Raw genomic sequence first — 21,176 nt, forward strand, 5'->3', positions numbered from 1 at the left:
AAAGAAGAAATGGCCAACAGAGATTGGAGGTTGGAAGTCAGCATCCAGCCAATTAACTGCATGCCGCCAATCTCCTGTGGCCACGTCATGAATGTTACACCTTTATCCAAGAAAGCCATCATTTTAAATCAAAAGGCAAGAAGCTTCAACCAACCAAATACAGGTAAATGCTCACACTTTTGGGCAAATGTATGCGTGGAGAGCTCAATTCTCCTTTCTAGTGATTTTATCATTTTGAAACAACTGCTGATTAAAAACTTCAAAGAAAATTTGATTTTACGTCAAAATTAAGTTTAATAAATCTTTGTTTTGCACTGAATGATGGTTGCATGGGTGTCTAAAGGATCGGAGACAAAAACGTGAAGGAAAAAAACAAGAATTGAATCAACCTTAACATTAATATCGAGAACGTTTTGTACATAATGTGGTAAAGTGCAACTTTTTCTGAAAGCATCCTTTTTGGAAAATGTGATTATTTTTGACCAAAAATATTGTTTTTGTAAATGAAACAACTTTGGGAGTGTTGTAAAACGATTCCTCTATTCACAGCTTTTTTAATTTTTCAAATCAACAAAATATATGTCAATTAGTTATGCAAAGAAATGTTTTGTAATTTTAGAGGGGGAGTTATTTCTTTTGAACCCTGTATAACATGATAATGGAAATGCCACCGGCCATGCGCGGCGAAATCGACGGCATTCACAACATGTAGTAATGGTAGTGGCTGGCATCTATGCATCACAGATCCTGGCATGCATGGGCCCAAGCCGCCTGGCATGCATAATGCATGGTAGTACAGTCGGTAGGCCTACTCCATAGTACGTACAGATTTGCTCCACAGCAACACCCTCAATTTGTTTTTTGAATTTCTACTTTTTGCACCATTGTAATGGCCACATGCCCTGTGAACGACTATAAAGCCTGGCTGAAGTGCTTAATTACATTAAAATTTATCGTTTATTTTACTGAATAAATATGTCTCCTGTGACTGTGTGTGTATATATTGAATCATTGAATAAAGTGACGTACCGTATAAACCAGTGTTCTTAATTAACCGGTTAATTATAAACGGCGGTTAATTAACCGGTTAATTAACATTAATTAACCGGTAAGATTGGTTAATTATGGTTGGAAAATATATAAATCCGAGCTTAAGTTGGAATTCAATGCCATCATACTGAAGAACATACAAGCATTAACATGAGCAGATGAAGTGTGCTTGTCCACCTTTAGCTTTAAAACATTCCATTTCAAAATTTTAAAATATTTTCAATCTCATATAAACTTAATGTCAATTCAACTTGTTAAAAAAAAATTTACACTGCACAGACGCACAATGACACTGTAAGTCTGTGACTCACATACATTTACAATTTATCCACTTTTTATTTATTGATTGAAACAATCCTGGACAAAAATGATATCATCTGCTCACTCTGCTGTGGATTTTTGGGTACCGTACTTGTACAACGGGTGGGGGGAGGGTTCAGCCTGGTTGAAGATATACGGGGATGTGCCACGGTTTGGGGGTACCTTTTCAGTATTTTGGTATATCTATGGGTAAATGTGCTATGCGCAAAAAGCACCGAAATTTGCACATTTTGGGTCATATCAATTTGTAAGTGCAAATTTTAAGATTTTCACAAAATAACCATTTTTCAATCACTCATTTTCCAAAAACAATGATCTGCAACACAATTTCATGTTGAAAAAATATAGAAAATAGGCCGTCAAAAAAAAAAAAAAAAAATTAAAAAAAGAATTTGTAATTAAAATTTTTTTTTTTTTAATTTTGCAAACATTTTGGGGAGAATATTCATGCATTTTGGAAAAAAAGTGCAAATTAGGCATTTTTGAAAACTGGCGCACACATTTTGCTCTCAAAAATTGCCAATTTTCCCTATGCTTATCTATGCAGACTATGGGTGGGTTATCAGTGGAGACCAATGCCCCTAAAAGCGCCCAATTAGAGCAAATTTGGGTGCTTTTTATGAAATATTAGTACATTGATAACAGCAAAAAGTGAGTGTGTAGAGAAAGTCAGCATGACAGTGGCATATCACTGGGGCAGAGTCTGAGCCCCTATTGCCAGGCGGTGAATGAAAAGTTTTGGATGCCCATCCTGGGATGCCTATTTTCAAATCACCCATAATATATAACAGTTTCTGCTCATGTTTGTCTGTAGCACTGCATGACATGTCATTGAGTTACCGGTACTTGAGGGAGGCCTGGGTATCACTCATTTGAACAGTAAACGGAATGAATGAATGAATCTTATCTCCTGTAAATAAACCAAATACAATGAAATTTAAGGCTGTGACCTATCGGGTAATGACGTATTCGGGTACCCGAGGTAAATTTCGGCGGGTAACCGGGTACCTGTATCAAACATTTTTTTTTTTAAGTTATTTATTTTTTCGGCTTTGTAGTGTCCCTGGACCTAGAGCTATAAACGCTAGGATCATTCATGGTTGACTTATTCAAAAAAAAAAATTGTAGGCCTATGTCATTTGATGAATAAATTTGTACTCATGTCATATCTATTTTGATGACAAAAGGTGTATCAAAATGTTTGTTTTCATACAACAATTCAAATAAAGATAGGATTTAACAATTTAATGAATAAATCTAGGATGTTTCACTTTCCATGTGTTGCAATATGTGCAGGTCAATTAGGCCTCAATGGTACTTGACCTATTTTGCTGTGTTTTGAGAAGCTTGATGTGAATCAAAAAATGCAGTACTTGCTATGTTGGTGTGTGCCAATGTTATACTGAAAATTTCAACACCTTCTGTAAAAGATTATAATTCCCCCTCTCTCTTTCTTTCTCTCTCACTGTTTTTCAGAGTCATAGATCCACCATGGATATCCACCTGAGTTCTGATTGATCAGCTCAAGAGCAAATTTCCCTGCTTGTGGTATTAGAGGGTGCATGTGATACGTTGTTGTCTGCTGCATTCTTTTCAACATCAGCCAGGATGACTTAAAATGCAGGACCTTATGATTATGTCGGCCATCAATGACGTGGAAGCTTCTGATGCTGATGAAGTAGACCTGATGCCGGACCTGGTCCACTGCGCTGATGTGACTGACCCTCCATAGTAATAACCAATTGCACTACCCACCCCCAGGAACTGACAAATTGTAATTACTATATTAGCCCTAAGCCCTCAAATTAAGGATCTGAAGGGGCACGGCAATTTTTTTAGGGCAAGTTGATAATTGCCTTAGATTTTCACTGAAAAGGCAAGGCAGCACAGCACTTTGAAATATTTCAAAAGGGCATCATGGCAACTGTTGAAACTTTGAGAAGGGCACCAAGGCAATTTCTCAAAAGTGAAGAAAACACACACAAACATAGATAGATAATTTTATAATGAAGGGGCAGGGCTGGGGCACCGACAGCAACTTCATTATAGGGCACGGCAAGTGACTGCCTAGAGGGCATTACAGCAGTAGGGATGGGCACCCACAGCAAAACGCGATTCGGCGGCTTAGATGTTCGTGATGGTTTCGTTCATTTAAAACAATGGGGATGTCCTCACAAAAGTAACTTTATTTTTTTCTGAAAAAAAGGCAGTTTTTCTCGCAAAAATTACATTAAAACTGAATAAGAATGAGAATAAAAGATATGATTTTATCTTTTGCCTATCCAATATCGTGTTATAATGGATGGGCTGGCCAATATTTTTATCGTAGTTTGCGTCGGCATCCACTACTCAAAATATCGGCCAGCCCATCCATTATGATGACACAATATTGGATAGGCAAAAGACAAAATCCTATCTTTTCTTCTCTAATCAATTTTGCTGATTTAACACAAATTCCTGAAATGTGAAATAAAACTTCAAGGCCCTGATGACACCTTTGGGTTAACAATATTCCACTATACCGTACTTGGAATTGGTATGAATGCTGGATCACAGTCAAGGCTAAACTACCGTATTCGTTCCAATAAGCGCCCATACCCCAATAAGCGCCCACCCGTAAAGTGTGCTGAGGCTTGTGGATCAACGTCTAGGCATTGTGCATGTGCGTAGCGCACTATAAATCACTATGCTTTATTATTTATTTTCAATTTGCTAAAGGGTGCCATATAATGTTGAAGTGACAGATAGATGTCGATACAGTGAAATTGCTGCAGGACTACAAGTCCTGCGTAAACTTGTAATACATTTTCTGCATCAGAAAAGCTATTAGAATGTCTCAGGACCCTTTATAACATATGTAAATTTGTCTCTAATAAACGCCCTACGAAAAAAAAATAGGTAAACAAAGTAAAAAAAATAAGCGCCCACCCAAAATGACTTTGTTAAGCGCCCTGGGCGCTTATTGGAATTAATACGGTACAATTACTGTTTTACTTAAAATTTTAAACATGTTACATAACTTTATATTGAGGGTTGAGAGCCAGAAAGCCTTAAGGGGGTACTACACCCCTGGCCAATTTCTCAAAAAATATAGTGCATTGGTGACAGGTAAGATATGTATATTATAGGGGTAAAGACTACAACTCACTGAAAATTTAGCATCTCAGGCAAGTAGTTATTGATTTATTGATCAAATACTGGTTTCCCCTCATTTTTGACTGTAACTCCAGAACTGTTGTATGTGCTGAAATAAAATTTCCAGTGCAGTAGTTGTAGTCCTTGCCCCTATAATATACATATCTTACTTGTCACCAATGCGCTATAATTTTTGAGAAAAATGCAAAAATAGGCACAAAATTGAGCAGGGGTGTAGTACCCCCTTAACCCACAGTCACCTGCTTCCACAAAATGAGCACAAGTCACCAGAACACTATAGAAGATCAGTGGTGTAACTAGGGGCAGGGTGGGGATTTGAACCCTTGCCCCCCCCCATGAGAAAGGTAAAGTAGGCCTACTTCTGAGACTTTATTAATTAACCTCATATTTGGTCATTTTAACCTAAACCCTAATTTTTGCACGCTTCACGTGCATTTATTCAACTTTTATACCACATGTCACCAGTTTAGCTTCAATATGCCAAAAATGTTCACACGCATTTGTACCATAAACTTCTTTTGTCGCCAAAAGGTGCTGGATTCACTATACTTCAAGACAAATTTTCCGCCCCCACCCCCATGTCAAAAAGAAATCTACGCCACTGTTGCGGGACACATTCACGGTTTTCTGGTTCTGAACCCTTGATTATGTATAATTTCCCATGCATACATCTTGCAAAAGCTCTGAAATGAAATTACACCCTCCTAATTTTTGTGTGAGCTTTTGCAAGATGGGAGGGTGTAATTTCATTTCAATGTTGGTCATACAATACCAATGTATTCCTCTCATCATGACCTAGTATTTCCTATTTAGTTATAGCAGGAAAATAGGAAAAGGACAAATTTTGGCTCCACATGGCTCTAAAAATTACATGGGTGACCTGGCAAATAGGTGAAAGCCTGTTGGACCATGACCTATTGTGTGATGTTATCTACATGCCCAGTATCTATGTTACAAAACTATGCAAACTATCTTTACTTTGATGTATCTATTTATTTAATTTTTACAAACTTCAGACACATTTTATGTCTGTGTAGGGGTGGGTGTATGCGTGTCTATCACGCATGTGTGCAATATGACTTTCCACCTTTTTACCTAGAACTCACAAAAAAACCTTTAAATTTCAGTTTATTTCACCACTGCACAAGTGACCATACTGGATTTACATAAAGTAGGCACTACTGGGAATTTCATAGACTTTTTAATTTTTTTATGTGAGCTAGCTTTTAGGGGATGGATGCATGTGAAATGGATTGGATTCTGTTGCAATTACTCCAGATTCCAGAAAAATACAACACTAATTTTTTTAAAATTAAAGACAAGATCTTTGCCAATTGAAACATAGCTAAATCCTAATCCAGACGTGTAGCCAGGATTATTTATGGTCCCCAAACCCCAAATTTTTGTCCCCATTTGTCAATTTTTGCTATTCCCCTGTTTTAATCCTTTACTTAGTTCTAACAATAACATCAATTTTTTTTGTGGCAATTTGAGGGGAAATTAGCCCAAAACATGCAATTGTCCATATTTTCTCAAGTGTCAATTTTAGTCACAAATTCTAAAGACATGGTGGAGTCTAAGCATTCAAAATCTTTAATACAGACTAAGAGTGAGCTCATAATTAAAATATTTTAAGTTAATGTTGATCATTTGGTTATGGTAAAGAACAGAAAATCTGTTTTCTAAAAAGTAGAATGCAATTAGTCTTAGTACAAGTCTTTGGGCTTGATTTGGCCTATGAAAAATGCCATAAACATGCATTATTTTGGCCCTTATTGCTAAAAATTGACCAAAATATTAAAATTTGACTTCCATTAGAACTAAGTAAAGGATTAGGATTTAGGTATGTTTCATTTGGCAAAAAGGGCTACATTTTTCTAGAAAAGGGACTAGTGATGGAGTGTGTTAACCTAGGGGGTTATAATTTATAAGGGGGGGGGTCCCAAATTTACAAAAGTTGGTGTCAATAAAATTGCAACAATAGGTTTGAGTGGATCAACTAAATACTATAGGATTTTCAGATTGAATATAGCAAAGGTGTATCTTGTTCATTTGATTTGATTAATCAAAATTTTTAGTGGTAAAACCTTTTTGAAACAGTATTGCTGTTTGATTAAAATTTATTGGGAAAGTCTATCCTGATCAATAATTTTTTGTACAACAAACTTTATATTTATTAAATAAAGAATTAATTTCCTGAACAATAACCTGGTTTTTGGTGTGAATTTATTTTGCCTCATCATACATGTACATAAGGGTATCAATAAAGCACCATTTCCCCATTTCCTTTTGCCAGCCATCACTACAAGGCTAAGGCTGGTCGACTGCAGATCCGTCGAACACGCTTTTCAATAAATGCTAACCTCATCGTGACATCATCCAAGCAGCAAAGTTCATTTCCTATTAAAAAAAGCGTTATCCAACGGATCTACAGTCGACCATTCTGCTACCCATGGCCAGAAAATTGCTTATCTAAGTTTGTTGCACAACAGATATTTATTATCGTATTTACCAAATTCCACAAACTTCTGGTCTGTGACGTAAACTTTGACATATGTGGGAATTTTCACACAATCTATTAAAGCTCATGTAGTTTGTGCTTTGCCAGTTTTGAAATACCTTGGGATAGCGGCTTTTTAAATTTGTGAGTTTTCTTGCAGTCCTATGTATACATGAATGAACATAATTATTTGAGCATTTATTAATTATGTAGCATGTGTGTTAAAGGCCCTTTCAGTGATTTCACATGAACATTTAAAAAATGGAAATTTGTCAGAGTTGCTTAGAAATAAAGAATAAGTCTACAGAATTTCATTAAACCACTTTTCCCTGAATACATCGACAAATTAGTCAAAAACAGAAGTTTTAGAACGGTTTTCTACTTCAACTCAGATCGACTCGAGATTTTAGTACAGTGCGCCACCAATGGACTGGAAAAACTTCCTAGTCCAGTGTTTCTAACACGGGGGAAGTAGAGTCTAAATTGATTTAAAACAGACGCTTAATTTTTGTAGTAGAAAACAAAATAAGCAATTAAAGGTCACCGAGGCAAACTAACGGTCAATTCAAATATGAAAAACAGTTTAAATTGTGTATTTTGTTTAAAATAGTAGCTGCTGATGTAATAAGTAGTAGAAACAATACGCAACGCGTGTTGGTACGGTGGAGAGTGAGCTTCTTTCGATCTCGAGTCGGACTTTTTTGTACTGTCAGTATCAAAAGTCCAGATTCATGTAAATGCTTTATTTTGTCTAAAATACACGGCTTTCGACCGAACCACTAGCAGGCTATGTTAGCACATCCATGCCAATTACAAAGGTACCAAAATCTGAATTTTGATGATTTTTACGATCGTCCGGATGAGCAAATCACTGAATGGGCCTTTAAGCGGGCGGGAAAAGCACAAATATTAATGTTCTGTAAAAATGTCCACTTTTACAGTATTTATGTGCCATGGGGAGGGCTAAATTGGGATGAGCAAGAAACAATTTCTGGCAGGAAAAAACTACTATATGTGGGAGGCTATACAACAGGCGGCTGTATCAAAATGATCGATACACAAATATATTTGCAAAATAGAATTCTCTTGAAATGACAAAAGTTTATATATTGATCCACAATTGGGTTATTTTGTGTTGCAGTCTTGTACATACTTGTACTTGAAACTTGGGTAATAATCATTTTGATACAGCCTTATACATAGGTATAGGCCTACATGGCTATACATAGGTATCAAAAAAACTACCAAATACAAACAAAACTAACAAAGTTTAAAAGCATAAGTAAATTTTGGGAGTTATTTTATTTATTACATACACAACATTTTGACTTCTGGATACACAATTGGAATTTAGAAGTTAGTTAAATCTTGTTAAACCCGATATCAATGTATTGTTCTCATCAAAAGGTTTCAGAAAAAGTATAGTTTGATCTGTCTCCGACATACAGTTCCCGAGTTATAGGCAAAAAGGTCAAATTTTGAGGTCCACTGGTGTCCACAATTGAAAAATGCTCCTTTTTTCATCCAATACATTGTTTTGGATGTTTTGTTCCATAGGTGTCAATGGTCAAAATAGGTCAATATCAACATGCAGGGCTCAATTGATTTTGATCTTTTTTGCCCATGTTACTAAGGTAACAAAGCACCCGAGATATGGTAAACTTCTTTTTTTGCTAACTGTTTTTGCAAGCAGAGCAATCTGAGACCATTTTTATTAAAATCAGATAATTTTTAAATGTGTGTTCCCCCTGTGGAATCCAAATTTTGACATTTGACCTTTTTCCACTATAACTGTACATCTGAGAATACATTGACATGGTTTCTAACGAAATTTGACCAACTCAGAAATTTCACCCCTGCATAAACAGCCTTTTTTGATTCATGCAAATTAAGCACTGTTCCACGCTCCTGTGAGATTTTGGCCCAATGGAGTAATATTCTAAGTCCAACATGCTCCAAGAGCATGCATAGAGCATGTTTTGAATGCACACTGCTCCAGGAGCATATTATATGCTCCTGGAGCAGTGTGCATTCAAAACATACTGCTGGAGCATGTTAGACTTAGAATATTACTCCAGATTATTCATGCTCCGAGGAGCTCTTCCTGGAGCATAATTTAGGACCAAAATCTCTTTGAGATTTTGGCCCAAAATTATGCTCCAAAAGCAGTTGCTCCAGGAACATGAATAATCTGGAGTGATATTCTAAGTCCAACATGCTCCAAGAGCATATTTTGAATGCACACTGCTCCAGGAGCATATATATGTTGGACATGCTCCTTGAGCATTGTGCATTCAAAACATGCTCCTGTCCTGGAGCATGTTGGACTTAGAATATTACTCCAGATTATTCATGCTCGGAGCAGCTCTTCCTGGAGAAGCTGCTCCTGGAGCATAATTTAGGACCAAATCTCACAGAAGCACAACTACTTGGATATTCTGTGACATTTGATGTTTTTTGCAATCTTTTGGGAGATGGATGCATGTGAAATGGATTCTGTTGCATTTAGTAGTTTAGACTGACCTATGATTACACAGTGTATATAGTGCTATCTACTGAAGATAACAGACACACTGATCAGCATGCGGTGTAAAGTGCTATCAACTGAAGATAACGTATATACCACTGATTACAGTGTATGGTGTTATCTACTGAAGATAACAGGCACACTGCTGATCATGTAGTGTAAACTACTATCAACTGAAGATAACAGATATACCACTGATTACATACCATATGGTGCTATCTACTGAAGATAACAGACACACTGCTGATCGTGCAGTGTAAAGTGCTATCAACTGAAGATAACAGTGTACCGTATGGTGCTATCTACTGAAGATAACAGACACACTGCTGATCATGCAGTATAAGGTGCTATCAACTGAAGGGTTATTTGTCAATAAATACAACGACTTAGTTTTAATCACCTTACCCTAAATGTCACCCTTACCTATAACCTAAGCCCTAACCCAGACTCTAAAATAGTAGTCAGTTGGTCACATTTAGTTCCATTCCAGGCATGTTTCAGAATTATCACCTACCAGCCCAATCTAATTAAAAAATGACCCACCACTAAATGCACCAGAATCTATTACATATGCACCCATCTCCCAAAAGCTCACACAAAAATATCAAAAATTACAGAAAATCCAAGTGGAACATTGCCTAATTGGCATAAATCAAAAATGGCCACTTAAACAGGGGTGGCATTTCAAAGTTGGTCAAATCTTGTTAAAAAGCTGACGATACCAATTTATTTCCCTCGTCATAGGGATTGAGTATACAGCTCTTGAGTAATAGGGAAAAAGGTCAAATGTCAAAATTTGGGTACCACAGGGAATAAAGATGTAAAAATTCTATGATTGTGAGACAAACAAACTCGGATTGCTATGCTTGCAAAAACATTTTAAACAAAGAAAAGGTTTTTTTGGGGGAAATCGCCAAATTTTGTTGGGGTGGGGTAAAATCAACAAATTTTGCTGAAATTTGCCCCTAAAAGTAGACAATTCCCTAATTTTGGGTTTTTAATGGGGGAACAAGGGGGGAAATAGTTCTGACTGGGGGAATTTTCCCCAGGCTCCGCCATTGGGCTGAAGGAATAATTTGAAACCAGTTTCATTAAAATTAGAATATTTTTCAACTGTAGCTGCCTGTGGACCCCAAAATTTGACCTATCACCTTTTTGCCTATAACTCAAGAACTGTAGGTTGGAGACATGTCAAACTATACTTTTTCTGCATCCTTATATGAGAGGAGTATGGATATTATCTAGAGTAGAATAACTTTGAAATCTCACACATGCATAAGTGGCCATTTTGGATAGTAGTTGTTGGGAATGTTGGCCGACTTTTTTGCTTGACAGGAAATGTTTAAGAGAATCTTTTAATTAGAGAGTGTTAGTAAATGTTAGGAAGTTCTATCCTACCAGGGTCCCTACATCAGGGGGGAAATTGGGGTAATTAGGGTGAACTGTCAGTCTTAGGGTAATTGTTAATTAGTCGTTATCAGGTAGTAGTAACTAATTATGATTATTAATTAAGTAATGTCAATTCATTTATACTGAAGTGTAGGCCTATAGGTTATTTCAATCATATTTATTACCAAGTTTCCCAAATATTCTTATAATCAATTTAACTTTAGTGGTTATCTGGATATAAATACAAGTAAAAATAATCTGACTTCATTAATCTTCTCAGAAGACAAACCAGATACATCTCTTCAGTAGACTATATACCATAGTATACTATATACCTTATTACCAGCAGTCATGGCTAATGTACAAGATGTTTCAGCACATGAAATTGCATTTTGGGATATAGAGCCTGAAAATGTCTCAAGTCAATCGCACGTATACATCGAAGTTTTTCAATGTGCCAAATGTGGCGATGCGTTACCCTATTCTAACGCAGACCACCAGTGTATAGATGGTGATGGAGAAGACGATGGTTTTGAAGAAAGTACGGGATATCATGACAGATTTGTACGTTTTTGTGAAAGATCGCAAAATAATCCGTGCATTAGTTTGGTCATGCAGTGTGAATGTGGAAGTATGCATGGTGTCTACCCGGAAGATGTTACTGTGAACAATGGGAACCAGCCACGTGTGAACAACGGGAACCAGCCACGTGTGAACAATGGGAACCAGCCTCGTGTGAACAACGGGAACCAACCTCAAGATATGGATATGGACATACGTAGAATATAGGTGATAATTAGAGCAACCGGTGGGTGTGGCTTTGAATCGTATAAAACGCGCGAACAGATTTTTGAGAAAGTCACAATACTACCAGCTATCCTGAAGCTCAAAACAGTCTACCATCACGATTTAAGACTTCGTATGTACCGGGGTATAGTAATGGCATCTAGTGGATCATTCCATTGTACAGAAGTCATCAAGAGTGCGCAAAAAGCCAAGGAGGTGGAAGAAGTACGGAAATTGTTGAAGTACTTGTACATAGATCAAATACTCTTTGCCTATAGATCTACCTTGGAGACACGGTGTAACGGGTGTATAATAGATCACCCCTCCCAGGACCAGCATATGTGCGTGGAGCCTTTAGGCGAACCCTTTGCATCGGAGTTATACATTGAAGCTGAATCCAAAGTAAATAAACATTACTTGAATCTGCTATTCATCGAGACCTGCAACACCCTGTGGCTCAACGATAGAGTGATAGATTTTGAGAGGACCATTCAGGAATTTTTACAATGTTGGATGGAGACAGATTTTCAAGACTTGGAAAAGACTCTGAAGAACTTGGAAGATTTCTATGTCACAGCATCCATTTCGTCAGCCATGAAGCTTTGTTCTCTGGAAGCGCGATTTACAAAGTGATTGACATTTGCACGCAAGATTTAGAACTCGAATGTGAATATGGATGTTATGACTGTAACCTGTTGAAATGTTTTTCTGAAAAGATTCAGATGGTAAGAGATCATCCTGATTACAAAATAACTTTGGATTGGATCGAAAGAAATCTCGTATCTGCCGACTGTTTTAAAATGCTGATGGATGAACTTTTTACCGAAAAACACCATGGATCTAGAAAGACTTACAGAGTTTTGACATTGATCGTATGCACCTTTGATGTTTGTGCAAAGATTAAAGACAATGATCTTAAAAGGGATATACTTATATCCGTAGACAATGAAGTATCAAAGCAGAATGTTGATTGGACATTGCTTATGAACACTGACTATAGTCCTACAAGATGGGATATTTTGAAACTTTTAAGTTTCAAATGTTGTACGTTTTTTCTTCAATGTTACATATATTATCTAGCAAATTTGTGAAAAATGAATTAAATATACGAAATGAAAAAAGAAAATGAAATTACAATGTCTATAGTTGTTTTTCTTACGAGTCTTTTATTATTTAAAACTGTATGTATAAACATAAGGGTAATCATTCTTTAACAGAATGGCAAAAGATAGAGAGGTAAAAGAATACTTGCGTGAAGTTTACTACGATGCTAGTCATCCTGCCGGTTATGGGAGTGTAAGATCTCTTTACGCAGCAACCAGAAAGAAAGGTCTACAGATTACCTTGGATAAAGTTAAAAAATGGTTGCGAAGTCAAGACACTTACACGCTGCATAGACCAGCTAGAAAACAGTTTCGTCGTAATAGAGTGGTGGTATTTGCGATGGATTCGCAATGGGAAGCTGATTTGGTTGATTTGACATCTCTGAGCCGTCAAAATAAGGGGTACAAATTCTTACTCACTTGCATAGATGTCCTTTCCAAGTTTGCGTGGGTGGTACCTCTAAAAGATAAAAGAGGATCTACTTTGGTACAGGCGTTTAAGAAAATCTTATCATGCGGTAGAACACCAATCCGATTATTTACGGACAAAGGTACAGAATTCAAAAATAGGGAATTTCAAAAACTGTTAAAGAGTAAAAACATACACTTTTTACGCCCAACAATGAAACCAAATGCAGTATAGTAGAAAGGTTTAATAGAACGCTCAAAACTAGAATGTGGAAGTATTTCACCCATAAAAATACGAGCAAGTATATAGATGTCCTGCCCAAGTTTGTTCAAGCCTACAACAATGCCAAACACAGGAGTATAGGTACAAGTCCCTCATCCGTTAATCTTGACAATCAGATGGAAATCAAGAAACGGTTGTACGATGAAGATGATGTGAACAAATCACCAACTTTCAAATTTAAGGAAGGGGATCGTGTTCGGTTAAGTAAAGTTAAGATGACTTTTGAGAAAGGATATAGGCCTAATTGGACGGAAGAAATATTTGTAGTTTCAAAATGCGTAAAGAGAAACCCCCCAGTGTATAGGATCAAAGATCTAGATGGAGAGGATTTGGAAGGGACCTTTTACGAGAAAGAATTGCAAAAGGTCGTCAAGGAAGATGATGATTTATACATTATCGATAAAGTGTTAAAACGGAGGAAGAGAGGTGGCAAAAATGAATATTTTGTGTCGTGGAGGGGTTACCCCAGCAAATTTAATAGTTGGGTGTCGGACATACAAATTGGGTCCGTATTATAAGTACCCTTGTTTTTGATTATCATAGTCATATCAATTCGAATCATTCACGGTGTGAAAACGTTACAAAGATGTCTGTCTCACAATTTTACGCCACTCTACCTAGTAACAGTTCCATACAATTTTACCCTGACAACAAATTGTCTTCATATACGACCAAACTACACACTCCTTTGAAATTGACGGGTGAATGGGAAGTTTCTTTGGTAGAAATAAATTACCCCAGAACGTGGTATAATATAACTGGGGATACTTGTATCATAAACTACAAAAGTAGCGGTGTGGATGAATTGGAAACCATTATCTTGACCCCGGGATATTACGAAGATGCTCAGCAGATCATTTTGGAGATAAGAAAAAATTTACCCGAAAATGCTAAGAGAAATATCGTGATGTACATGAAATCACAATCCAGAAAAATGGTTATCAGTTGCAGCCATGGAGCTCGTATACAGATTAACGATCTTCTAGCTCGCATGTTAGGGTTTAAAGAGGGGGGATTTTTCAAAAAAGATAATTTTAGTTCATTTCCAGTAGACGTGCACCGAGGATTTTATACTTTCTACGTCTATACGGACATTGTGAGGTCCCAATATGTGGGAGATGCTCACGCCCCATTGCTAAGAACCGTGGATGTTGACCACTCCGTAGTAGGTGGAATGGTTTGTCGCACGTACAACAGCCCTCACTACATCCCCATCAAAATACGAGATATTGAGACTGTCCAAATAGATATAAGGCTTGATACCGGTGATCCTGTACCATTTGAGTCTGGGCGAGTGATAAGTAAACTACACTTTCGTCTCAAGCGTTCCCCGTACCTGATCTAAGTTTTCAAAATGTACCGCAAACCCCAAACTCCGCATTACCACGATCCTCACTTTTTCGACAACTATTACCTCAAACAAGTTGGATCAGGGATGCCCGTTTACAGAGGTTCCAGCAGCCTTCAAAGGGGTTATGGATTGGGAGGTCTGCTCGGAGGGCTATTCCGATCCGCCATACCTCTTCTTAAAAAGGGAGCCGCTACTGTAGGCAAACAAGCTCTTCAAACTGGTATGGAAATAGCCGAAGATGTCATGTCTGGTCAAAATGTGAAAACCGCCGCAAAGAGAAGAATCAAACAAGCCGGTAAACAACTTGGTTCTAAAGTTGTAAAAAGAATACAGACTGGTAAAGGAAAGAAGAAGAACGGGAAACCAAAGCCCAAGAATAAGAGTGGTGCTAAACGTGGTAGAGGTATAAAGAGAGGTAGATCTGGACATAACGTCAGTAGGACAACTAGCAAGCGAAGGAGACAGACCTACAACGACATATTCATTTAAAGAAAACATGGCTTTACTACACGAAAAATCGTGCCAGTGCACCACGAGTCAATTAGATCTATTTACTGTTCCACCAACTCAAACATCCATCTTGTCAGGAACATGGGATGAGTATCACCCCATCTCTAACCTCCTCGATGGTTCACCCATAGAATTCCACGTGGCAGGTACTCCGGAAGAATACATCGATCTATCTCAAACCAAATTACACATCATAGCAAAGGTAACCAATCAAGACGGGACCAATCTTGTGGTAGATGCTCCAGTTGCCCCCACCAATCTTTTCTTACAATCATTGTTCAGTCAGTGCGAAGTTTCCTTGAACGAGCGTCTAGTCTCTGTGGCCAGTAACAACTACCCGTACAGAGCTTACCTGGAAACCTTACTCAATTATGGGAGGGAAGCCAAGGAATCTCAACTTACCTCGGGCTTGTTCATCAAAGACCGTGCAGGTATGATGGATGAGAATAATCCTCTGGCCGATGATGAACACGCAAACACAGGATTGAAGAAAAGGTACGAATACTCGGCTCGTAGTAGACGCATAGACATGACTGGACCTCTGCATTCTGACATCTTCATGCAAGACAAACTCTTACTAAGTGGAATCGACCTGAAGGTGAAACTCACGCCATCTAAAGCACCATTTTGTCTGATATCTCCCAACGCTCAAGGAGACTACAAAGTTTCCATAACCCACGCTTCCCTGATGGTACGCAGAGTAAAGGTCAGCCCCAGCGTGTCTCTCGCCCACGCCAGAGCCTTAGAAGTAGGAACGGCCAAGTACAGCCTCAATAGAGTGGAAGTCAAGGCATTCTCAATTCCTACGGGAACTATGTCTTTTCAAAAGACAATCTGTTCCTAGGACAACTACCGCACCGTCTGGTGGTAGGGTTTGTTGACAATGATGCCTACAACGGCGTATTGGAGAAGAACGCTTACAATTTTAAAAACATGCATCTCAACTATCTGAGTCTTATGCTAGATGGACAGCAAGTGCCAGAAAGCAAGCCTCTTACCCCGAAGTTCACGGTGGGTGGAGGATCGAGTTATATTCAAGCTTACCAGACCCTTTTCTCCGGGTTAAATAAAATGTACCAAGACACCGGGCACTTCATCAGTCGGGAGGAATATCCCATTGGTTACACACTGTATTGCTTCGACCTCTCCCCAGACCTCAACCCTGGAGACCATCTAAACTTAGTCAGAAAAGGAAACCTGAGATTGGAGATGCGATTTGGAACAGCCTTACCTCAGACAGTCATGGTGATCGTGTACGCTCAGTTTCAGAACATTCTCGAGGTGGACAAACAGAGAAATGTCTTGTTAGAATACAGCGTATAGTCCCAGCAGAGACTGTGCAAAATGGATTCCCAACAGCTGAGAGAGGTTATGAAATCGGACAGGCTCGGTAGCCTATACTTTAGGGGTGTATTTGCCTCCGATGATTTAAAAAAACAAGTCGTTAAAAACTTTCCCTGCGGGTACATAGCTAATACAGATCCGAGTCAGAAACCTGGTGAACACTGGGTGGCTTTTTACTTTGATAAAAAAGGAAAGGGAGAATTTTTCTGTTCTTACGGGAAATCACCAAAGACTTACAACTTTGAATCGTGGTTAGAAAAGAATACATCACCCTCGTGGACTTACAGCAAAACGAGACTACAAGGAGATTTGTCGAGCGTGTGTGGACAATACTGTTTATTTTTTCTACTTCATCGTTTCAGGGACGTTTCTATCAATGACTTTTTCAGTACAGATATGGATCTAAATGACTCTTGGGTTAATGAATATATCGGTGAAAGGTTCAATTTGGATACGAGCGTTACGGATCAACAATTTCTCTTAAAACAAATAGCTCGATCTATGATAGGACAATTTTGAAATTGTATGAAAATATAATAGTATTTTAAAAATCCTTAAGCATGTTTAAGTAATAAATATAGATATAATGTAAAATAAGTCAAACTAGAACACAAAGATATATAGTTCAAAGTATATAGTATGTAAATCTTTTATTCTTTCTTTTTTCTTCTTCACGTGTATACAAGTATATGTACATAATATTGTGCGATGTTTTTAATAAAGTGTGTTTGTACAATGAAAATATATTACAGAGTTTTTGTCGTTATTTACAAGTTTTCTTCATCCCTCCACTTACACGGATACAAAGTTTACAGAATACACTATACAATTTTATACATGTAGTTATATTTACAAAGTTGTATTTACATTTTTTCTTTTTTACACGCATTACAAAAGATGCAGTACAAATTTATATAAATAATTTACAAGATTTTTTACCAACGATAATACAGAATACAAAGATAGCTTTAATACAAAGTTAATTCAACTGATCTTTTAAAATCACAATATACCCCTCTTATACATAATATTCTTAAGATGGAGGATAAGTCTCCCAATTTAATCGACCCGATGTTCTTCTCGGAGTCGGTATAAGACTTTTTTTACCTTTTTTAGACTTTTTAGGACGAGTAGAGGTGAATGAGATCGTATCTGGAGGAGGGGTCCTTTCTTTACGTTTCATAGCGATCATTTTGTACCGTCTGTTTGAATTAGTGATTAGTCTTTCCGGTACGTTAAGTTTGATCAGACCATCTAGAAAATGTTCCCACCCCATGGGATCAAAATGTCTACGTCCCAAAAGAATATCGTAAAGTAAATCGGATATGTGACTTCCAGATACCACTTTTCCATCTACGATCAATTCACCCTGCTCGTTATAGTCTAATATGCCCTGACTGTTTTTAATCAGATCCAACATGGATTTTGCTTTCGTTACTAAAGTTACGGGGAAATTAATCAACAGTTTTTTGGCATCAGTATCTAAGGGGTCTACTCCTCCTATGGCACCTTCTATCTGTTCGCCTTCTTCAGGGGGTATATCAATGGGGTCGATAGCAGCTTCGTGAAACTCCGCCAAAGGTTTCTCTTGGGTAACTTTAACGGATATAGGCTTATTGACAGCTTGATTGTAATACACTAAATATCTCTGAAGAATTTGGTTGTACATTTGTACCTTATCGAAAGGGAGCAAGTCGTGTCTTTCCAGAATTTGTTTAAGTTCTAGGTCTAATTTTGCCAAGTTAGTTTTGGTAGAAGATACGGGTCTGTCTTGTACGGCAGATAGTACATCAGGAGATACTAACACCATTTTCTTAGCGTGCTGCATGATTTCCCTTGGAAATATTATTATTATTTGAATAACAACCCAGCCAAAGTAGAGAGTATGGGCTGTAACAGGGCTCCTAGAAATCCACCTTGTTGAATCAGGAGTTTCTTCTTACGCCTGCTAGGTACTTTATGATCAGCGAGAGTACGCAACTTGTGTCTGTGACGAGATAACTTTCTCTTCTGATGAGAAGTAAGATTGACATTGCCATTTAATACGTTCAAAGAACACTCGCATAATGACTGTAATAACCCTGCACTGGCTTTTTGTAAGATAGATTTCCTGAGTTTAGGATCACACTTGGCCAAGACCTTGAGCAGGTGAGCGTTGGTCTTTATGTGACGAGACATGGTGACAGAATGAGACTTGTTTGAAACAATCGATTAATTTATATCATTTTTTAGGTACATAGACGTAATGAGGTGTTTCTTGAGGAAACACGTTGGTTCTTACCCTCATATTGTCTGGACAGTTCGGTTTAAAATCGAGAAAGAGATACCCAAATGGTTTAGAAGTCGCATCGGCGTACGCTTCTTGTAAATATTTGACGTTACCAGGAAACATCTGTTTGGCCAGGTGTACAATTTGGGATCTATCTCTCGGGTTTTTAAATAGAACAATGTAATGACTATTTAAACTTATAGTCCTACTCTCTTTACCTTGGTAAAACAAGTTTTGCAAAATAAAGATAACGGTCAAATTACGGTGGTGTGACCCCTTCGTAAATAAATTGGCTATTTTTTTATCACCGGCAGCTTCAGCCATCAGATCATCAATGATAACCATGTTATTTACTCCAGGGTCAAACATATCACACACGTCGGAAGGTATGCCTTCCATAAATTCTATTTGTGGAAACTGTTCAGAGAGTTCTCGATAAGCTGGCTGAAACTCTCCGTAGCACCAGACAATCCTGTCGGGTTGATTGGTCATCATGGTGACTGTATTTTCCAATAATCGTTTTGTCCATTGCGTTTTACCACAACCGCTCGGACCGCAGCATAAAAGTGAGAATGGAGATTGAAGGCGAACGTCCATGTTCTACAAAGTCTCGTTACAGAATGATGATTACGTAGATACGTAGTACATATTAAGATATATACACAGTTTTATACACATTTATGTTAAGACAAATCATACACCGTTTGATCTATGATATCGACACTTTCTTTGATTATGTTCCACTGTTCTATGTTTAAATTTATACCTACAATCGTAGGTCTGATACCGGTTTTGACATTTCCAGTAAACTTTCGTATGTCAATAACGACATAACTGTTATTGTTGTTGTTGATTCTGATGTTACACACACTAAGAAAGACACTTTCTCCCAATCCTATCATGTTTTCTGGCAAGCAAGGTTGAGGACTTAATACGGAAGTGAAGTTAAAAGTTACAGGTAGATTATTCGATACCTCATTAGTATCTGTTGAATTATATAAAGTATAACTATTGGTAGTATTATTTTGAAATTCTCCCATCATAAAATCTAGGTCGTTGGCAACTTTATCCGTTGCTGCTATCATAAGAGCGGACGGGGTAAGATAGATTCCTGATGTTACAAGTAGACATAGAAAAATCATAACTGAAATTTTATTATTTTTAAGATTCTTATAATACATGAAGAGCGAAAAACGTTGTTCTTCAGCCATGATTGAATGTTAAATGAATACATTTACAAATTGTTAGGACTATTTATACAGTTGCAAAACTGCTGAAAAGAAAAATTAATGATATGTTTGAATTAGGGAATGACTACTCTTCGGCGGCTAAATCATCAAGTACTTGAAGAAGTTGATCAAAGTCAGCGTCTGAAAATTCAGGCGGAGGTGGTATATGGTGAACTAGCATCTGGCCATTATTTATATTGTTGACAATACGTGGGGGAGAGGAGGGGGACATAGGAAAAAATGCATCAATAGCGCTGTCTGACAATAACTGGGGGGATGCATTCTGATCATTTTGAGGGGGAGAACAGGCGTAGGGGACTAACTGTACATCGTCATCATCATTATCATCATCGCTTGGGCAGTTATGACCGATTGTCACATACCTATTACATTTATAACATTCCTCGCAAGGTACATATTCAGGGCTTTTTGGAGATGATGATAGGATAGGCTTGAACATCAAATCCTCTGCAGGATTATGATCCAATGGATTTAAGTTATCTATATTCTCTATTTCCCAACTTACAAATGTACTGTCTAAATCATCACCCCCCTCATCCCTTACTTCTACTTTTTCTTCCTTTTCTTCATTTTCAATGTCACTTTCTTGGATCGAATCCTCGTCCCCCTCTTCTCTCACACCATCCATGGGCTCTTCATCATCCTATAAATTAAGGTAACACAAGAAGAGAGAAGGGGAAGAAATAATGAATTGTCTTACATATTTAAACTATTGAATTGGAGGTCGGTACCCATAGGGAATCGTATCAGATTCTCCTACCCTCACCCTTTTGTCGTACACTACCCTATAGTCTTTATTTTGGGATCTAGTTAGGATTTGTTTATTTTTTAAGTCTCTGACGATTTTGTGTGGTTCATGAACAGTTACTTTATCAGGACCCTCCCCTTTCACCATTTGCGCCAAAGTTTCAAAATTGACCACTTTAACA

The 21,176-nt window shown here is 37.6% G+C and overlaps 2 protein-coding genes across 2 annotated transcripts; both read left to right on the forward strand.

Moving 5' to 3' along the window:
* The first annotated feature begins 13,507 nt into the window (after positions 1 to 13,507).
* LOC140141672 (uncharacterized) lies at positions 13,508 to 14,041 on the forward strand. Its single transcript, XM_072163583.1, has one exon. The coding sequence runs from the start codon at positions 13,508 to 13,510 to the stop codon at positions 14,039 to 14,041; it is 534 nt and encodes a 177-aa protein (XP_072019684.1).
* Positions 14,042 to 15,370: 1,329 nt separating this feature from the next.
* On the forward strand, positions 15,371 to 16,228 carry LOC140141673 (uncharacterized protein F54H12.2-like). Its single transcript, XM_072163584.1, has one exon. It carries the CDS (start codon positions 15,371 to 15,373, stop codon positions 16,226 to 16,228), a length of 858 nt encoding a protein of 285 aa, XP_072019685.1.
* The last annotated feature ends 4,948 nt before the right edge of the window (positions 16,229 to 21,176 follow it).

This window comes from Amphiura filiformis, chromosome 19 (assembly GCF_039555335.1).
Source record: "Amphiura filiformis chromosome 19, Afil_fr2py, whole genome shotgun sequence".
Taxonomy (NCBI): domain Eukaryota; kingdom Metazoa; phylum Echinodermata; class Ophiuroidea; order Amphilepidida; family Amphiuridae; genus Amphiura; species Amphiura filiformis.